Below are 16,732 nucleotides of genomic sequence, written 5' to 3'. Positions count from 1 at the left end.
TTTGTGAAAATATTCATGGTATAATGCGCATACCTTGTAAAGCCTTTGAGGTACCTGTGCCATCCTACAATATATTTTATATAATACCACATCCTTCTCGCACTTCTATGGGTAATCTTATCCATTTGATCAATAATACTTTCTTTACGAAAAACCCTACAGAGTTACCTCGCATAAAATATTCAGAAGCCGTTGTTCCTTAAACCTTAACATTTCCATTGTACATACATTTATGTAGACTTTTCTAATTAATCATACAATAATTACTGTGCCATTTTCTTCCTACGCATTAGTAGAAAACCATAAAATATCGTCATAAACCAGATTCATATCTTTCCGCAGTTCAAACCCCAATGCAACGCCACCACCAGTCGAATCGCCCAACAAAATCTCTTGCTCGAAAGCTTCAGGAGCCGAAGAAATTTTCCACGCGACAATTTCGTTCCCCCACCTCCAGCGAACTGCCACGGTCGAAGATTAAATTCGCGCCAATTATTAACTCTCCATTAATTCCAGCAGCGGCGGCGGGCTACGTTGGGCGCTGGAGCTGGTTGCAACCGAGAGGCGCTATCGGCTTCGAGGAGGCCGCTCGCTCCGCCCTATTTTCTTTCATTTCACGGGGTCAGAGCATCCTTAATGCGAGGCGGACGAGACGGAAGCCGAGGAACAAAGGGGGTATCGACGATATCGAGGTGGGAAAGCAAGCCCTCTTTACAAGCGGAAGGCCGAAGGAACGACCAAGCTCCCCCGTTGGTTGCATCGCCAACGACTCTTTCTGGATCCCACCCCCACTTCCGCCCCTCTTTTCCTTACCGCTCCAGCACACTCTCTATATTCTCCACCGCAAAGTTGTCGCAAATCCCTTTTGGACCAAGAGACACTACCCTGCCTGCCGCGCACCAACCCCTTCTCTCTATACAGGGTGGCACAACCAACTTGCGCTAGTTAATTAAACGCCTAAATTGTAGGTCCCATGAAATACTGTTGTTATACGCGAAAGTTGTGGTTGTACGACGTGCAGGTGTAGTTTTGGATATGGTTACTTTTCGAGTATCTTCTGCCGGTTTTAGTTTCAAACGAGGATTACTTCAGAGTACAGATACTGGTAATATTGAATTACAAACAGTACTTCTTGTCGATACGATAATATTTCACCTGATACACATAGTGTTCGAATCGATGATGGAACGAGATATTTCAGACGATCACTCTTACCGTCTCACCCTGTACAATTCTCCTTTCTCTCTCTCTTTATATACTCAGGTACAGCTTCACCCTCGAAGAGAATACCTCTCGAGTTATAAGCGTTTCCTTTCGTCCTTCCTTACTTGAAGCGGCACCGTCGCCCGTTCGAACACGGGCAAAGGACTCGGTGGATTTACTTCGATAACAGAGATAGAGCGTGAAAGTTAGAATGGCGGGCCGCTTGCTCGCTAGAGAAGAAAGGGGTGAACAGGAGCGGAGAGGACGGGTGGAGAGGTTCAAGATAGAGGCGCAGCTTCCTTCCCGAGAGGCATTGCAATTTCGAGCGGCTTTTTTAGATTTCAATTAAGCGACCCTGAAACGTCTTCCTTCTTTTCAATGGGGAAGTGGAGGCTAAGGGTTGTTGCGAACGCTCGTCCGTTCAGACGGTTGTCCTTCTCGATGACTTAGGGGTGGAATTCGTCCACTCGAAACGTTCCAACTACATTAAATGACAATAACATGGTTTCTTGTTATAGTTCTTCAGGCTTGAATTGTTGAAATCGATTTTCAGATAACAGATCTGTGCTACAAAAAAATTTGTATTTCTTATCACGAATAAATTGAAATGTTAAATAAAGAGGAGATTATTTATACTGACCCGCGCTGTTTGTTTTAATGCGCAAGCTAACAAACGAATTACATTCATCCCGATAACAATCGGTTCACCGATGAGAAAGGGAGAATTAATCGAAGATGAAGGGTATTCTCATCGTTCCCTGGTGAAAAATTTCCGATAGCTAAACAAACTCGCTACGTGATCGAGAACCCGCTTTTCTCTCCATTATATAATGATGAGAGGGGAAAAAAGGAAAGTTCTCTCTCGAAGAGCTAACTGGATATCAGAAAATACCGGCGAAAGGTGTAATTCGACGCTTATTACTTTGCGCAAACAGAATTAAATTACGCTCGATCATGCCGGAGTTACTTTTATTTCCTGATCGGCCGTCAAACTTCCCCAGGAACGATGGGAAGCCCTAATCGCGTTTATCCGAGGATACCTATCGCTGCTAATAATTTCAGGCTCGCGAAGAACGTCACGGAGAATTTCAGGAGAACGAAAGCTACAAATTATTTAATAATTCAAGCGTTCATTCATTGAGTAAATAAAGAGAGAGAAAAGATAAATATAATAACAAATAACCCCATTGAAATAAAGTAAGTTTCGTTTTACATATCTCTCTGTATGAAATAAATAGCTTACGAGTGATTTGTATTCGAGGAATAATTAATAGACAAATTTTAAACAGTAGGATTCTTTCATTGAATAAAAAAATTCTAGTCGTTTCCATTGGCCAAATAATAGAACAATTATGCGCAACAAATTGAATTTCCAAAGACATCAAAGGAGAAGTATCAAGAATTCTTGCAGACAAGAGACACCAAAGACGAAAAGAGAGAAGGAAAGCAGAGGAGCGTCCTTTGTCGCTCAATTAATTAGTTGATTTTCCCCATGCAACGGTACCCTCTCATAGAGTCGCAGAAAATTCCTTGCTAAATACTCGAAAGGCAAAGAACTTCAAAGAAATATTCCAGTCGCGACGGTTACGATATTACATTTGCCTGGGTAGAATACCTCATGAAAAACAGAGAGAGGACACTATTTTTTTTTTCTTCTCACTGAATGTTTAAAAATGTACAACTCGATAGACACGAATTGAACATCATACAGAAAGCTAATTATATCTAATTTTATGAAATGAACTGGGCGAGATGAATATATGCTACACTTCTCAGTAGCATAAATATTGGCGAAGGTTATGACGAAGAGTACGTTGCAATTTTATGCTCACCAATGGACGTGTATTTCTATGGAAGATTCTAAATTAATTGTTACTGCGGACACTGAAATCCGTAAAGTAGACAAGTTTGTTAAATTATGGCTTTCTTGAATAGGAAATGTTCGAACCAAGAATTTTGTAAAATATAGGTCATCCCTTGCCACCCCTTTCAAGATACTTGTAATTGAAAACTTTCGAACAATGTCGCATTCACAGTTAATATTGTTAGTCAAAAGTGTAACATCGCTACATCGCGGAGAGAAAATCGTTTGAAAATTGTATCAAGTGCCATAGTTTAGAAACAATTTAAATGAGAATCTGTCGAAGTAAGAAGAATTCTTGCAAGCACCCGCAGCATTCATCACGAGATAATAATAAACTAGTTGAAGAGATTGAGAAAATAGTTCGAGATGTTTTGTATTTTCTTGCGATCGTAAAACACGGCGGATCCCAAAATAAGGAAAATAGTTTAACGACGTTGCTTCACTTGCGAACTCCGTCGATACGTTTAATACCGACTTTATCGACACGGAATACTGTCAGAGTTCACTTTTCGCCGTCCTTTTAAAGCTGGAATCATGGACCAGCGATAATACTCCAGCTTTAAAAGGATTCGTTGGAAGAAAACACAATTCTTTACGACCACATACGTACATACAGAGTTAGATAGTTTGCTCGCGGTATTCGCGGTTAAAAGGATTTCAATAAAAACAGGAAGCATACCGGGCGAGGAGTTTTTCGCTGATCGGATAAAGTCATCCACGTCGTTTACTCGAATCTCGGCATATGCTTTCTTGAAAACGAGTTTTCAAGTAACCGACCGGGAAATTTTATGGACGAAGGCCAAATGGAATGCCCGCATGACCAGCGGAACAATGTTTTTCGCTACCCTCTTCTTCCAGGCTGAGCAATTTGTTAGACCGGTTAGGAAATCGTACATTTCGTGGCGTATCAAGCTAGATGTACAAGTTATCCGAAAAGGGAGGTCAATCATCAATGTGTTCCCAAAAGGAAATTGTTCTTTTTCTGCAAATATGAAGCTAGGTTTCCACATGCATTGGTAACTGTTTGCGTCTCTACAGTTGCAGTTGTTAAAGTTGATTGTCTCACTCGTTTAATTGTACTATAAACCCTTATTTTAGATTTAATCAACTACAAAATCTCATCCCATACCACACATTGAATTTAGAGTTTGCTATATATATAACAAGCATCTAACGTCTTTCAGCGTGTAAAGAAAATCGTCTACACCCTCGGATAATGCTTGCAGATGCCCACTAACTCATTTTTCCAACCTTTACAGGATAGCTTATCGAGCCAAGTGCAACAACATTTTCAGAAAAACTAACAACCAACACCCCCATCGAATTCTCGCGCCAGCAGTTCCGACGTGTACTAAATTCGCAGAGAATCGATGTGTCGCGATGAAAATCGAAACGGTGCAATCAGCGAGACGGCGAATTCGGACAAAAGAAGAAGGACAAGAGGCAGATCGAAGCCCCGCGAGAGCAGAGACGTAACGAAAGTAATTCCTGGGGCTGTTCGTCAGCTGGCATTGAGCTGAGCGTCGAGCGACCCCATCGAGTGGAATACGGTACGTGAAACGAACGCGACGCTGTGGAAAGGTCAAGGAAAAGAAAAATGAACCAACCTCGATGCACACCCAGCGCACGTACCACCTACGAGACCGAGCACAAAAGAGGGTTGCGGGAGTTTCCACGCGAGCACAGAGACAGATTTTTCGTTCGTCCCGAATGCTACGATTTTCCATCCTAGCGAGCCAATAGAAAATACGCGGCGTTCTTGCTAGAGGTTTTGGTTACTAGACTGTTGAGAAAGTGACAAGTGAACGGAGATTTGTTTTCCTCCTCTAAATGTTACGACGTTGGATCTTCTGCGTACGTACAAGAAATAATTATTACAATTATGACAAAATGTATTATACGACACAAAATATGTAATCGTGAAGCTAAATCCAAATAACATGTAAAATGTGAATGAAAAATGTATCGAAGTACGAAGAACGAGCCTTTCGATTTAACACCCATTAAGCCGAAGAAGTAACCGCTCCGCAAATTATTGGCCATGTTGATGTAAATAATTTGCAGAGGGTGGAAAATTTCTAGGAATTTCCATGGAATTATCAGGAAGAACCTTGAGGAACCGGAACGTCGCGAGAGGGAGAGATATCGCCGGGGTACTTACCTTGGGGGATTTAAAGAAACTCTTTAGAAAAATTTCTCGGAACGATATTTCTTCGGCCGGTTGGATCGCTAAAGGCACGATATAAATTTCTGCGCGCAAGCGGAGAAAAAGAAGAAGCGCCGGGGCATTGAAGAAACGAAAGGAGGACGTTCGCGAGAGGGAAAGAGGAAGCCGCGTTGTAAAGCGCCCGTGAACGGAATTTCATAAAATGGAAAATAGAAGCTAATGATTGACGCTCGGGTGGTTCTTGGTACAATGGTTCAAACTAAGGGGAATAATACGTCTGAATATGTCTAATCTTTCGAAGAAATGTATAATTAAACTTCCACGTTATTGACAGGAGTAATTGCTACATTAATGTTCACACACTTTCACTAGCATACGAAACTAAAGAAGAAAACGTGAATGAAATTTAGAAAACAAAATCGTGAAGCGTTCACAAATAAGAAATATGACAAATTACGATACAGTGCATCGTAATTAAAAAGCTCGTTGTCGCGCCACGTAGACAGTTGAAGAGAAAAAGTTCCACGAGAAGAGACCCGTAATAGGATCCCTATTCACCAGACCAAAACGAATTAATAAACACTCTAAGCACAGGAAGCAAGGGTTTCATGCGGTATCAATAAGTTCCTGACAAAGCATTCAACGAATCGCGAGTAATACCGCAAAGCCGGGTCGAACGTGACAGAGGGAATTCACCGGAGGCTGTCGGGAAGGAAAACTACCGTCCGAGAGGGGACGTGGCCAGAGTACCTAGCGAGTCCCGAACAAGGCGAAGAGAGAAGAGCCGTCGAGAACGTGGAAGAAGCGGCCCGTGGATTTCTCTGTAGATCCCTTTACGGAAAAGAAATACAAGTCTAACCTCGGTCGACCGGCCAACAAGTCTGACCAGGACTAGCAACCGTCACTGCCGCTATTGATTCTCCCTTATTCCTTTCCTCGAGAAGAATTCAATCCTCGATTCTCACAATCCCCGCCGAAGGTATTTCTCTTTTCACGCCCCCGGACTCTCCCTCGCCTCATCCGCCGGCTGCTCGGAATTTTCGTACACCGATCGTTGCCTCGGCTCGAGGGATGACAGGAAGCGAACAATAGTTGCGCTTGTCGTTTCTAGTTTAGCCTCTCTCGTCTGAAGAAATTTCACGCTCGTCGATTCGAACATATGTAAAGAATATACAGAAGAGAAATTATTAAGTGCATCTAATCTAAGAAACCATCTTGTCACGTATCGCAGAAATAGAAGTTTTCAAAATTTCTGTGTCCGTATAAGAAGTTTCTAAAAGAAGAAAGGGAAATAGAGAGAAGTTCTTTACATCTCGCTCGAGCGATTACCGTATTCCCAAGTCTGAACTCAAAACAGCTATTCCCTTCTATTCTACAACGAAATCTAATCCTTTCAGAATGCGTGCAAGCTACCGATACAACCATCGCGTAATACCATGCAGTGCACGAGCCTTAAGAAGCTCGTACCCAACAAGAGTCGCGTATACCCGACGAGAGACTTGAACGAGAGCTCAAACGAGAAAGCGTTCTCGAACGCTCGAGGTGCATCCGGCATTAACACGAAAGGGAAGCGCGGTAGCCATTCTCGCGTTCGAGCGATGGAAAAAGGGAGCGGGCGGAGCAACGTTTTTTGGTAATTACCACAGGGTGAACGAGTGGGACGGGGTTTGGGCAACAGCGGCGGTGGTGGTTAATCGATGGTGGAAAAGGGTAAACCGTGTGCGTGTCTCTCTACTCACAAGTGGTCCTGCCGCTTGAACGCCTTGCCGCACATCGTGCACACGTACTTCCTCTCGTCGCTGTGCGTCAGCTTGTGCTTCGTGAGCGCCGATGCGTTGTTGAACACCTTCCCGCAGACCTGCAGACAGAAACCGTGTTACGTGTCAGCGCGTCTTTGTACCGATGTGCCCTGACAATTGACTTAATTGGCTATCTATGGTCGCGGGACCACGCAACGCTTCGGGGTTGGAGGGTTACTCAGTTGACGCGAGGGTTGCAGGGGATGCTCGGTGACGGATGTGCCTGGTTTCTCGAGTTTTTGGTAGAGAAAATGAAATTTGTTTTTCTTTTATTTTTGAGTGTGCAAAGTTGAGAGACGCGCAATTGTCTTTCGCTTTGGTTGATTTTTTTTATCGCAAATGACAGTAAAGAAGGAAAGTTGAACCGAGCTCTAACGAAACGATTTTCCGGCGTGCATTGAAAATAGTTGACACACGAGTAAAACGCAGTTTCAGCGAACCTACAATTCGGCCATTAGCAACCCATGGCGCGCACACTTTCAGCGGTGGCTAACATTTGACATATGTTACTGCCAACAGTGCGAATGTGCTTGACGTAGACAGCGCTGTTGCGTGTTCGCGTACACGCATTTCCTAGCATCCATTAATGACTGCGTTCCAAAAATACCCTCCGCTTCCTGTGTTTTTTACGCACCAAGATAAATATGCAGAGTCACGCTTCTATTCCCCTCCCTGGGCCGCTGTTCGCGCAAACGTCGCTTTGCGCGAAATATTACAGAAACGCTCGAACGTAAAAAGCGCAGGACGCGCGATCGTGACGGAATTTGGTAAAATAACACCGGCACGTTTGAGAGCCACTTGGATGATTCGAATTTTCCGCTGTGCTCGTGCATAGCGTGACATGTAAAACGCGTTTACACGAATGCGCCATAAAATGTATGTATTGTTCGTGTTTCGTTCAAAAATTCATTACGTATTAATGAAGAGCAGAGAATTTCGCAAGCACGTCTTGGTCCGACTTGTGCTCTCGATAAAACACAAACGTGCGGATTTACGAATTCGAAAATAGCTAGATAAAAGTTACAAATATTCCTTTTGTAACTTGGATTTTTACGAAAGCATGTACGTTCTACTTTGTCTACTTGGTGTAACACTGCATTATGTATATTAAGATTGCTGTTCCTCTAGTGGCGAGTATCCAAGAAGCCTCACATTACTACTGTAGAATAAAAGATCCTCCTCTGTCATCTTCCAGCTGAATCACGAATAATTCTCAGCATAAAAGTGTAACAACAGGAATAATCACGCGAGACATGATCGATTGAACGAACTTTCGCTCGAGAACGAGCTAGACAGAAGGACAGACGCCGCTGTAATGGCGTCGCGATCGACGAACGACGACGAATCAAGTGTAACGGGCTCCGATCGAGCCCCGTGTTTTTAATGCACGGTAATCGTGACCCGTATCGCGCGAGTGTTCGCAATTCGCCACGGGCTGTCCTGCATTCCGAACGGTTCATTACGAGCGCGTGAAACAGGCCGGAGACTGGACATGGTTTTCAATTACCACGCGTGCCCGTCGTAAACCGGCCCGGACGCGCTTTACGACGGACATTAGGACGTCGATAAAGATACCATTGCGCCACGTTCTACGCGGCGTTTCCACGACCACGTTTACCATACGTCAGGGTGGTCCACATCGCCCAACATCTGTTATTGCGATCTCTTTCTCGCGTCTCCTCCCTTGTTTCGATGGATACGTCGCTATCTTCATCACTGTTCGCGCACTTGTTCTACCACCAATTTCATCGCAGATAGATAAGCTTCCGATCAATTCGAAATCAAACTCACCTTCGTTCGGGTTAATCTCATTGCTGCTTTCCATTTTGTATAAGACTTTGAAATTTTAATACGAGCAATGCAGAACTACGCGGCACGTGTACTCGCTACGGTCGTCGAAACTATACCAACGCTAGACGTGTCAGGACCACGGTCGTCGAGGAACTTTATCTTAATCCCCTTTCGACGTATTCGTTTCGATAATAATAGAAATCGCATTAGATAACAGAGGAACTCGTACGTATGCTCGGATCATCAACATTTCGACAGAGAAACAAGAAACCTTCGACCCTTTCGACCGCGGTGGAACATTCAACGAAACACAATTCCACAATCGAGAGCATCGGTTTCGAAAGTAATTCCTCGAAACGAAATCCACGGTCCGCGGGGCGAGCACAAAAGGCTGGCGCCTGTTCAACGAAAATTCCTAATTAACGCGGGACGCCGGGCACGGCATTTCGCGTGTTAACAGCGGAGCCACGACGAAGACGCGGTCGAGGGTGTCGACGATGGTATGCCTGTTAAGTATGTGGAATTGGGTTTATTACTCGCGCAGGGGCGTATACTATTTCAGCAACTATTTCAGGAAGCCGGAGGCTGAGGGGGATGGGGCCCCCGCGCGCGTACACGGCCGCTGTTCCATTTGAAAGTCCCACGGGCCGCGCAAGAATAGCCGGAATTGGCGTCGAATTTGCCGCCGTGCGAATATCGTGCGAAATTCCGCGGCTCAAATTCGCCGTGGAACGAACGGCGTTTCTGATCAAATTCATCCGTGTCCCCAAACCCGCCTTCCGAGCTTTTCTTTATGCCCGTTGTCGCGCTCCAACTTTCGCGGCCACCCCTCCTCTGGGGGTGAATTCTGAATTTTCGTGAATTCTGAATGATCGCGGAGTCCACTGCGGTGGCGAGTTGTTCAAGAGAAACAAGTAGATGTGCGATAAGCATGATATTTATTTTATTTGGACTTGGACAGTGATGGACTTTTATTTCACTTTTATATATTTGCATTCTAGGAAAAACTGTTTGTTTTATTTAATGAAGATTACTTGCAGTTACTTGTAGACGTTTGCGCGTTTGCAATAGAATGTTAGCATGCTCTGATGAAGCAAAATCAAGAAATGTTTACGCTAGCCACGTAACGAGTTACTTCATACGCATCGACGTGATGTTATAAAGTAGCTGAATATTTGCATATTCGGTTGTTCTGTACCAATGAAGCCTGTATAATTCATACTTCTAAAGCAGATTCAGCGAAAGGGTTTGAAAGGAAATATGTGAAAAATAATTTGCACGTGAATAGGACTGTACTTATGGATGTAAATGAATGCACGTTTAGATGAATGGTCAGGAATATTTATGTCAAGCTTATCTAGAGCGACCCGTAAAATACCAACTAAAGAGCGGTTTCCATTGAGGAAAAGTAGCGCATGTAATTGTATCGTAATTATGCTACCGAAAGAGCAACTATTCGACTTGCATTTCTACTTTCGTTATCATACAATATTTCGTCCTTGTAATTATATTATCAGATGCAAGCGAACGCTCAATTGCAAAAATAAATTTTCCATAAACTCAGTTCGTTTTAAACTTGCTACGTTACTTAAAACTGTCATATTTTTCATTTATAGTTAATAAGGTGAAAGTTATGTAATACATTAGTGAAATAAATCTGTTTTAATCGTAGCTTTCAGATCTTTCTTACACAAGACATTCGTAACACCATATGTGATAATAAGCATTTTCCATCGAAAGTTTACTAATAATACTAATAAATTGTAATCGCGAAATTCCAGCGTGTGAAAGCTCACCGCTCGAATTCCGGCGATTCGCCTTATTCTTTCCCGTTGGAAAGCCGCGGGCATCAAAAGCTCGTAACGCATCGGGAATCCGCGCATACGCCGACGCGGGGTTTCGCGTCGTTAAGTTGAAATTAATTTCCAATGCAGCTGCGGCGAGCACGTGGCGTCGCGAGCCGGATTCCCGCGATTCTCGGCCCCATTATCGGAAAAATTCTTCCCGCTTTTCGTCCCGGTGTTATTTTCGTCGGCTTCGACTCGGCTCGATCGAGCAACCCCAGCTAAGGGTGGGACGGGGACGCAAATAAGTCGCGCGCGCCCCCCCAGTTCGACCTCGACTCAACTTTTCCCACCCTCTTTAGCCGTTCCGAGCCGGAAACTTCCGTTTTCCTAATGGAACGGGAAGAAAGGATAAACTGTCGACTCAGCGATCGCTGATACTTCAGCCGTGAAATTTACTGGTTTTCCGCGAGCCAGCAACGGAGAACCAGACGACTAGTGGAGTTCTGATACTCCGCGGAAGTACGCCACCCCCTGATAAATATCCAGACGCTTAGCTCCGTTTCTAACTACGGTAGCTAGCAAACATTAACGACACGTATAAATTAACGATCGATCGGTATTCGATGATTATACTTGTAGACAATTATACGAGGATGACCAATATATGACTCTGGACCACGTATTATAAAATGATCAAACTGTAATTGGAGCATCCTTGACTAATTATCGCATCCATATTACTCGTCACATTTTCCCCACGTTCTTACGTAAACGAGTACAGAGGGAAGAGGGGATAGCCGTGAGGATCGTGCTCCCTGCCCCGAAGCAGAAAATCTAATTTGCCTAGCCCAACTCGTAAGAAGCTGCAGATCCACGGACTCAAACACACTGGAGTTTCAATTTACGAAGCGAGAGAGCACGGTCGGAAGATACAGTCGAGCGAAAAAGAGGGACAGAGAGGGCGGGAGCAAGAACGTGGGGGACGACGGACGCGGGAGCAAGAAGAACGGAGTAACGTTTCAACGGGCCACCTACACCGACTGGTCGTTCCGTCCCTTAGCCATCATCTTCGCGCCAAAACCCGTATCTTCCAGCCCCGTTAACGGTCCTTCCTCGAGAGCTAAACAAACATCATTACTCCTGGCCTTTCTGGATCCCTCTGCCGCCACCAGCAGCCACGCCACCCACACCCCTCTCGCCGCCCAGACCGCTATCTACACCAAGTCCCCGTATCAACCCTGCACGTCTGCTGCAGCAGGCTCTTCCGTGTCCGCGTTGCCAAACCCGCCAATGTACACCGAGCACCGCCGCTCCTGAATACGTAATCCGTCGGTGGTAACATTGATACTTCGTTAGGGGTGAAGCTTCATGGCTAACAAGGAGCGAGGGACGAGGCGAAGGGAGAAAGAGAGAGAGAGAGAGTCGATGGATGAAGTTAGATGACGGTAACGAAAACCGGCGATTCGTGGTCTGAGAGGCACATTGTCTGACGATCGATTCGGTTAACGTTTGTTCCCGCCACCCTCGAAATAGGCGGCTGAAACGGGGATGAAGATTCTTTTGGGATTTCTATTGTCGTTCTTTTGGTTGATCGGCTCGATTAATATTTCGTGCGTTTGGGAAAAATGATATTCGTGTATTTTAAAGTATTATATTTAAAACACGTTTCTGTTCAAACAACAATCGCTGCACCTTTTTAAATCGTATCGTGGAATACTTGGCAAACCCCCGGCGGCGTCGAGCAGAGCTAACGAAAATCTCTGTCAGAATTTCCATTCCATTCCCTTTCCGACAAACTGACACGCGTATCCCCCCAAAAAAAATCCTTTAGCCAAACCACCCCCGCAGCCTCGACTCTCCGCGTGTTCGACCACCCTATTCCATTCTCTGCTTCAGCAGAGACCGGTTCCAGCGAAATCCAAAAAGCAAACAGAAAAAAAACAACAAAAGGGTCAACACGCAGCCTCGAAACATCGATACATCCCCCGAAAGCAAGGTTTACCTTGTTAATCCGAAACCACCCCTCCCTGGTTGCCGCGCAAAACGCGGCCACAGCTCCATCCGGTTAACGTTTGTTCCGGTTAACCACGGTCGTCTCGACGAGCGTCCCTCTGAGTCGCTGGGAACGTAAAGGAGGACTGGTGGGTGGCGGAGGGTGAGTGGCGCGGGGTATGGGCGACGCAATTTGTTGCTTCCGGGCAGACGAAGTCCTTTAAAGAAGTGCATCTTATTACTAGCAGCCGGCAAGCAGACGAGAAACTCGCGCCCCCGTAAATAATGACCGAGTCAGCCTCGGCTGGTTGGTTGGTTGGTTGCTCGCTGCTTGCTGTTGTTGCTGCGGAGACACAGAAGTGAGCCGCCTTGGCGTCGTTTTAGAATATTATTCGCGAGTGGAGCGCCTCGAGTCGACGTCGGGGCCGCGAACGGGATACGCTCCTCGAGTAAAAGGAGACGGCCGACGTCGCGACGCTACTTGAAGCCCTTATTGTGAGGACGTACGACAATCGCGTCGAGTCACTCGCGTTCGCTCGGGCTACGTTTCGAGTTCCTTTTCAAATGGGGAATTATGGAATTACCGGCGCGGGAATGCGAGTCTGTGTCACTTAAGACTGGCTCGAGGGACGGGGATGGCGCGCGTGCAGGAGAGAAAGGAATCGTTGATGCCTCCGTTTTTGGTTAGGCGAGGGACGTACGGGAGGGAGCGACGAAAATTTCGGGTTCAAACGTGATCACGTAACACAGTGAACGTTACCTACCTAATATTAGTAATATAGTAATTTCTGTTGTAATAGTCTTGTCGATGAAAGCGTCGAACAGTCGATGATCTAAACAGTTGCATTCATACAATATAAGCAAACGTACGGCATTAGATCAAAGAAACTGGAATTCAAGTAATCCAACTAATCCAAACGATGCATTTAAGATGCGAACGGCGCAAGAATAGTTAAATCAAATGAAAATTCTTTTCTCACAGCGACTGTTTAATCAGATATAAATTTGTAGACGAGGAAGTCGTACTCTTACGCTCTCTTCGGTCGCCAGTACGGGAGGGTGGCTGAAATCTCCATAAATTCAGATGGGCCAGTTCATCGATCAGCCAGGAGTAGCCTCCTTCCATCTTACCGGTCGACCATCGGTGGATCGAGCTCGCGAGTGTTCTCCCCAGAAGCCACGTAACGCGTAGCAGGCGAGACAACCGGTAAGCCTCCGGCCAATTAATTAACTTAACGACCCGCATGGCCCACGCGCAGCACGCTTCAACGTCCCATAACTCGTGAAACGGATCGCTGATGCCCGGTGAAAGAGCTGCTCGGTTATCAGCCGATCGTCGGGGCTAACACGTCCCGTGGCAGCCTCCAAGAGCTTCGATTCCGACGTGCTCGAATCGCGAAAGGATAATCGCAGGACGGGGTCAACGACCCTCGAAAACCCTTCCACGATGTTATTGGATTGAAGGGTGGTTGCGCGCTGGAGGGGTGCATGCACGAGGGAAAAGAGGGAAATACCCGAGGAAAATGAGATACAGAGGGAACGAGAAGAGAGAGACTGGCGGGCTGGGCGCACGAGAAGGAATGCCATCAGATTTCGCCCCGGTTCAATCGGTTTAGCCCCATTGTGCCCCGTGTTCCTCGCTTTCAGATTACCAAGAGTCGACCACCGGAACACGTGCGCGCGCTGGCTCTCGATGCGATCGCTCGAATTATCTTCGACTCGCCTGTGATCTTCGCGCACCCTGTTCGAGGATTCGTTACATTGTCCCTTCGACAATGAACGCGGGGGGCTGCCGCGCAAACAAGAATTTGTACGCTTCCTTGTGCGCGATAATTACGCGGCGTGGAACAACGGAGGCCAAGAACGCTTGCGTTGCCTCGTAGAAATTTTCAGCAATTTCTCGCAACGATTAAAAAGTTATTACGAGGCATGAATTCTCGAAACTTGCTAATCGATAAAACCGTAGGATCTCGAGGATGGAGAAGTTTCACGAACATCGTCCGAAACGAGCCGTCAATTAAAAGTATCAAAACGTTGAACGACGAGTTGCCGATAATTTACGGATAAAGCCGGTTACGAGGAAGCGAGTCGCCAGTTTTCACGATCCCCGTGCAACCAGTAACTATTAATTTCCCGTAAAATTACGGGACCCCCGGCGTCTCGAAGCAGGAAGCAGGAGCCGTGGCCACTTCTCTTGGGGGCCGCCATCTCCTTCTCCTTGGCGGATCTTTGTGCCGATATCCGAGCCATAATCGAGCCTTGGAGGACCGGCTTAATTCGTCGCTAACTCGATACATCGCCGGGGCTTGTCAACAAGTCGGCCAGGCCATCATTTAATTACGTAACAAGGCATGCCCGTAATTTCGTGGCCTCTTCGTTTCCCGGCTATCGAAGACGGTAACGGAGCCGAAGATGCCAGATGGAGGACACAGGAGGGTTGAACTCTCGATTCTACTGACTTTTTATAGTTCGAGGGGCAAAAGAAGAGATGGCGATGCGTCAATTTGTTTCAAACGATTGAACGTGAATTTATTTTGTTTTCAAACTTTTAAAGAATGATAATTTCCACTTTGCATTGCTACTCTCTTCTCTCACTTTAAATTCATTATATTTTAATGTACGCTTCGAAGCTTAACCCTTTGTGCTCGACGACTTTTTTGGTCAAGCGGCTCTGCAACTCGAGACAATTTTAAAGTTTACATTTTGAAAAAGATAATTATCGAAATTCAAGTTCTGTAGTGGTGATTGGTGGGATATTATACAAAACACTTACCAGGGCATTCTGAGTTGCCAGGACCTTGTGGGTCATCGCTGCTACTTCCGAATTCACTGTCTATTACACTAATTTTTCGATTTCTCACACCCGATACGTCATTACTGTTTACACTTGCTCTACCACCAATTTAATCATGATCAATTCAAAATCAAACTCGCCTTGAAACTTTCGAACGAGTGGTGCAAAATTTCGCGACAAATGTGCTCGCTACGACCATCGAAACTGTACTAACGCTCGACACATCGTATTCAGGACTACAGTCGTAGAGGAATTTTACGTCACAATGTCACTTTCCAACCGAAGACATAAACAGCCTAAGGGATCTATTCACGAACCAATACTTCGTATTTATCAACTGGAGATAACGAAATTCAGCGTAAATACAGCTGCTCGAATTGCCACGCGAAATATTATGGCACGTGAGAGTCGCCGTTCGAGCGCAAAGTGTTAATTTAAGAAGATGAGGATTCTTATTCTTTTAGTAATAACAATTTCAAAAGATGTATTAATTGCGTGTGGTATTCGTGTTAGATTCTGGATATATTTCTAAACGAATGGATCTCACGATTGCCTGAAGCTACGCTCGCGACGCGTCATCCCCCGAAACAAACCCTCTCTGCTAATAAAAGACAGTAACCCTGTGACACGCGTGTGATGTAACCGAAGCGTTGCGAGATGAAAAAGGAAAAAGTAACCCCATACGCAGCCCTTAAATGGTCCTCGACGCAACCACGCCGCTCGGTTACGCGAAGAGATATTGCGTTCGTGTGTTACGCTCGACAAGGCGGCGTGTTCCCATGGTTGCTCGAGGATCGCGCCGCCTGAATATTCAACAGCCTTTCCAAGTAACACATTGTCCACGGTGTTGGTGGAGCGCGGTTGTGTGCGCACCTACACGCGTTCGCGTGGCCACGTGTGTGCGGAGTGCAGTTTGGCCGAACTGCAAGCTCGCCTGCATAAACAGTCCAGTATCGATAGAGGAACGTGGGTCCGTCGTTCTCCGACTACCTGGGTCACGCGTGCACACGCGCATCGCGCGTCCCGATCACGCGGAAGCGTAGAAACGAATGCTCTCGGCGTGCAACAGCGTTACATCGTTTTTCGAGCGAAAGATAATTTCGATCTTTCGTAATAATTCATGCATTCGTTCCTTTATCGCGACCAAATTGACGATTCCGGTTAATGAAATAAATTCCCATGTAATTTACAATATTATTGTACAAATGACATTCTCTTTCTCGCAATGTGATTGATAAAAATGAGCGATTAAATATGCTTCTTGGTCAAAGTGAGTGATAAATATGGTATAATATTGTGAAACAATAACTATTTCCAATAATGTATGTAGTTAAA

The 16,732-nt window shown here is 45.6% G+C and overlaps 1 protein-coding gene across 8 annotated transcripts in view; it reads right to left on the bottom strand.

Annotated features, from left to right (window-relative positions):
- LOC143422621 (uncharacterized) overlaps positions 1-16,732 on the bottom strand; it is a 458,375-nt gene that overhangs the window by 93,699 nt on the left and 347,944 nt on the right. For all 8 annotated transcript variants that reach the window (XM_076893399.1, XM_076893398.1, XM_076893405.1 and 5 more), the window contains one exon: positions 6,974-7,092. In XM_076893399.1, coding sequence (XP_076749514.1) covers positions 6,974-7,092 — 119 coding nt within the window. The remainder of the gene's footprint in view (positions 1-6,973; positions 7,093-16,732) is intronic.

The sequence above is a fragment of the Xylocopa sonorina genome, chromosome 4 (assembly GCF_050948175.1).
Source record: "Xylocopa sonorina isolate GNS202 chromosome 4, iyXylSono1_principal, whole genome shotgun sequence".
Taxonomy (NCBI): Eukaryota; Metazoa; Arthropoda; class Insecta; order Hymenoptera; family Apidae; genus Xylocopa; species Xylocopa sonorina.
This window is presented reverse-complemented; position numbering and strand designations above follow the sequence as displayed.